General features: G+C 39.6%; 1 protein-coding gene across 1 annotated transcript in view; it reads right to left on the bottom strand.

Moving 5' to 3' along the window:
- Positions 1-1,680: 1,680 nt before the first annotated feature.
- The window catches only part of SNAPIN (SNAP associated protein), a 221,354-nt gene continuing 218,088 nt past the window's right edge, over positions 1,681-4,946 (bottom strand). The window contains exon 4 of the mRNA XM_044079967.1: positions 1,681-3,085. Within this exon, the coding sequence (XP_043935902.1) occupies positions 2,984-3,085 (102 nt within the window). The 3' untranslated portion in view covers positions 1,681-2,983. The remainder of the gene's footprint in view (positions 3,086-4,946) is intronic.

Raw genomic sequence — 4,946 nt, 5'->3', positions numbered from 1 at the left:
AGCCCTGATTGCTAAGGTTGCATTAATATAAACCTTTTTACCCCATCTATCCAGCACCCTGGAGTCTCCATCAGAACGGGTAGGATTTTTAGCAGTAGAAGCCTTAATGCCCCCCTTGGGCCCTTGAGAAATGGTTTCAGGGTCTGCAACAGGATTTTTGAAAAGGAATTTTTCGGACACAGGAACCCTGTAGTACCCGTCTGGTTTGCTAGGGGCTGGAGGCAAGGAATCAGGGGCCATACTGGATTCCGAAAACACAATATCTAGTAGAGGAGGTATAGCCAAAGGCCTATGTTGAGGAAGAAGGAAATCCCTAAGCCTCTTTTTGGATTCAGAGAAATCCTGACATTCCCAGTGGAAATGCTCCCTTAAGGTGTGTAAAGTTTCCCCAAAAGAGAAATCCTCAGGTGGAGAAGCAGAGGGAATGGAATCCTCTGCATCAGAGTCCTCATAAGTAGGTATGGACAAATCCAGATCATCAGAAGAGTCAGAAGAAACAGAGTCCTGTTCAGAAGAGTCGTAGTCAAATTCCACCCTAGGCCTCTTGGAGGCGGGGCGGTTGACTACCCCTGATTAGAATAATTAAATCTTCAGCCATTTTGATCATTTGTTTTTAGGCATAGGGGCCTGAACATGTGGCCTGAGCGCCAGTTTTTTAGACATAGATCGAGATTTAGGCCTTAGCACTGAAGTTGTAGTCTGTTTAATATGCAAGTCTGTAGGCCTGAATACACCCTCAGAAGCCAGTGCCTGCCCAGCAGCTCCAGACCCATCCAAGGTAGAGACATTCGCGGGTTCCATATGTGAAGCATCTCGTGGCATACCGGACTCCGAATGGGTCTCTGTAGAGGCCTGCGAATCAGAAGTAGCGGGTATCAGGGGTTGCGAAAGCACCTCACTGAGTACCGGCGAACTAGCGACTGGCTTAGGAGAAGCGTTGTCAGCAGTTTTGGATCTCAGCGGCCTGTCTGTCTTTTTCTTTGCGTTTTTTTCGGTATTCCGGAAGTCGGATGGCTAACTGACAAAATTTCTGGATAATTAAACCGAGAACTGAAATATTTTGAAGCAAAAATGTACCAACGACTGATAGTCCGCTGATTAAATAAAGCACAAAACCGACAGCAAGGTACGTCGTGGTCGGGGTCTAGGCAAGGAATACAGTACAAATGAAAATCCTTATGAGGTATTTGCTTCCCACAAGCAATACAACTATTAACTTTTACTGACATAGGTAAGGAGCAAGAAAAAGTTACCCCAACGGGGTAAAAAAAAAAAAAAATTATGAAAATACTGTTTTTGCAAGGTGGCAAGCTTTCTTGTATCCACCAGCTTACAGATTCTAACTCTAAGGTCACTCACGTGATCTTGGAATAAAAAATAAAATAATCTTGAAAGCCACACAAAAAATCTAGTTTTTAAAGTATATCCAGGTAAGATTCTATACTGACAGAATATGCAGCACATCTGTCTAAAAGAGATCACCTTTTCTTTACAGCAGGTAATAGCTGGACTGCACAGACTTCTGCAATCATTACTTTACTTTCTATGTCTAATTACTGTAAGGTGTCCCAATACTTACAAAGTATTGCTAGTTAGGCAGATCTGTCATAAAGGGTAAATATAAACTGTTAAAACAGCATTAAGACAAATTGTGAACATTTTGCGCACACTATTTTTTTAATTTGAGATCCTCATGTGGAACAATCAGAAAGCCCAAGATGAATTATTATGTCCAGCACCAAGTCATCTGTGGCATCCCTTTCATATACAAACAGCAGGTGTTGAAAGAACTGTTACATTATGTAAAACACAAAAATTCCACCAGCAGACAAACCACACTAGTAGCCAGAAATCAAAACTAAGTGCAGAAAAAAGCACCAGTGTGGAAACACAGCAGTCACAGTTCAAAACATCCACAGGTAAAATAGGCAGCAAACAGCAGGCTGCAGGTAAAATAAATCCAAGTATGGAAACACAGCAGTCACAATTTAAAATATCGAAAGGCAAAGTAGGCAGCAAACAACAGGCAGCAGGTAAAATAAATCCAAGTTTAATGCATATGCAAACTAGTGTAAATAAATCCAAGTTTAATGCATATGCAAACTGGTGGTAAAATAAAACCAAGTTTAATGCATATGTAAACTGGTGGTAAAATAAATCCAAGTTTAATGCATACATAACTGTTACATTATGTTATATCACCTGGAAATGTTAAAGAAATTAGCATAAAAACGCATCTTATTAAATTAAAGCTTTTCAGCTTAAACATGTAGAGATCTGCAGATTCTGTTTTCATACAAATCAATGTTATCTATAAAAAGAACCACCAAAGTGATTGTTTCCTCGGTGATGTAGCCTGGTCAAGAGATTGGTTCAAAAACTGCACAGTATACAAGAGCAGCTTGTAGGAAAATAAACACCAAACAGGCTACAGCTCACATGCAGATTTTGTTAACCCATTTAGAAGCACCACCAAACACCAAATCAGGAGAAACAATACCAGTGTTAACTAGAAAAGTCTGTTTACTTGCAATAACAGTAAACATGAGAGGATGCTGAAAAAAAACTATAGCCTCTAAATCTGCATAGGTTTTGCCAATAACCTCTGTGCAGGTGTACCCTCCATTCTCCTGTCTTTGCTTCAAAATAGTATGGATGAATAAAAACAATGAAAATGCACTCTTATGCAAGATTAGCCATTTGCAGGACAAAATTGCTGCTTACCCTTCACAAGAAGGCAAAAGAATGTCTTTATTGATTTCACATTTGGAAATTTACACATCTGCAGAAGCATTATTGTTAGATAAGAACAAATAATGGATTTCCCAAACCCAGAATATAAATTCTATATCCCTATGGCCTGGAACCATTAGCAGGAAAATCCAGTCTATTTCTCTGCAATTTCATTTCACTGCATGTGAAACACTTGATGCTGGCCTGCCAGGCTTTGTCTTGTGGTATGACAGTCTACATATCTAGGTTTTCATCTGTTTGGAGAGCCAGAAAGATATGTGCCAGACTCTAACATAGTCTTTCGACGGGCTGTTTCCTTGGCAACACTGTGATTCAAACGCCTCAGACGCTCCTAGAAGAATCAAGACCGTGGTATTATAGTGCATGCAAGTAAATAAATATCCTAATTTACATTTAATAAAAATTAGATTAATCAGGTAAAGAGGTAAAGGAAAGTGGTCATCTTTTCATCATTACTGTAGAATTTCTAAATAAATTAGCAAATTGTGTGACCCCATACATAAAAATGGTGCTGCTAGTTCAGCTGCACCTTTTTCATATGAAGGTTATTGAATACATGTACTGAAATCCAAACTTTTTTTCCCATTATTTTACTTACTGGCAGACACTGGACCATCAATGCTCACTTACGGCTAAGACCCAAGTACAAAAGCTCAAGTTCAAATGTTAAGATCAACAGAAACAAACAAAGGTAAATACAGCCACTGAGTAACACTGACATCATAAAATGAACAAACCCATCTCTTTATATACCTTATCTAAACACCTAAACACAATTCTTTAAATGAATGCTTGCTTTATAATTAACCATGTTCACCTGGGCATTTAGTTTAACTCTTGGCAAGGTTTTGCTGGATACTTAAAGTGATTTGCTGATGAAAAATTACTTAACTTTGCACCATGTTATTGGGCGAGTAAAGTCTCGAAGAGAATTTTTGTCCCATCAGCAGAAGTTTTCTGCCTACTATACTTAAACTTTTAAGATACATAGTTTCTCTATACTCATGCCACTAAGAACTTCGACCATGCTGACATGGCATAGGAGAGGCAGGAGTTCAGTCCAGACTTTAATGGCTACACCACCATGCATGCAAAGAAACACATCCATTGAAGTCTACAGATGTAGTTCACGCTATTCCTTAAGGTAATGTCAGCAAGGGATTTACTTAGGTCTTGCTTTAGTAAAAATGTTTATGAATCTTTTTTTTTTTTTTTTTAATCAAACTATGGTCCAAGTGGCCGTGGTAGTGCAGCAGTTAGCACCGTCTCCTCACAGTAAGAGGTTCTCCCATTCGATTCTCGGCTGGAGTGCTTCTATGTGGAGTCTGCATGTCCTCCCTGCTGTCGAGTGACGTCTAAAGACATGCAGGTAGGTGCGTGCATGGATGGGTGCGCCTTCTTTGAAGGTTGGGCTTCAGGCTGGCAACTTGGCACCGTAAAAATCCACTGCTAATCATTAGCGGACCAGAGTTCCACTGTGGCGACCCCTAACTGGAAAAAGCCGAAAGAAGAAGATTATTAATCAAACTATGGTCCAAACATGTACAGAGTGGGAGGGAAGAACATCTATTAAGAGCTTAACTGACAAGATACCACAATGCACAAATAAACCTTGGCAAATCACTTTAACATATGCACAATCATAAAAAATGGGAGGGTGGTCTGCTGACACAGAAGAATAATGCCTTGCTATAACTGGAAAAACAAGAATCCAACAAGTGGCTCATGCTCACAAGGTCAACATGCGATGGGGTCAGAGTAGGCAGCCAAGATAAGTTCTTTCATCATATAGACAGGAAGTTAAAAAAAATCCTGCATGTCTACCCACTAATGACGGCTGGTAGGATGTGCTTACTTAGTGAGAGTGCACATGCATGGAAACATGCATATTGCTCCCTTGTCAGCATCACAGCACAAAGACATCACTATTGGGTAACAATGCTAGGCATACAAAAGTGCTCATCAACAGTTACAGACCATTAGTAATTCCCCCTGTCCCAACCAAAGAGAAAGGCTCTAAGAACAGTTCCTCTGATAAGGTTAAGAGATTACAAAATATCAATACAGCAATGGTGGAAGGCATGGTGTGCTGACGGAGGAGCTACAGAAATTTAAAATAGGTAAAGTAATATGATACAGCACTTACCTAAAAGAATGTTATATTATGCTTGGAATTTTAAGACCAAGAAAAT

Source organism: Protopterus annectens, chromosome 8.part0 (genome assembly GCF_019279795.1).
Source record: "Protopterus annectens isolate FY-2018-M chromosome 8.part0, PAN1.0, whole genome shotgun sequence".
NCBI lineage: Eukaryota > Metazoa > Chordata > Ceratodontiformes > Protopteridae > Protopterus > Protopterus annectens.
This window is presented reverse-complemented; position numbering and strand designations above follow the sequence as displayed.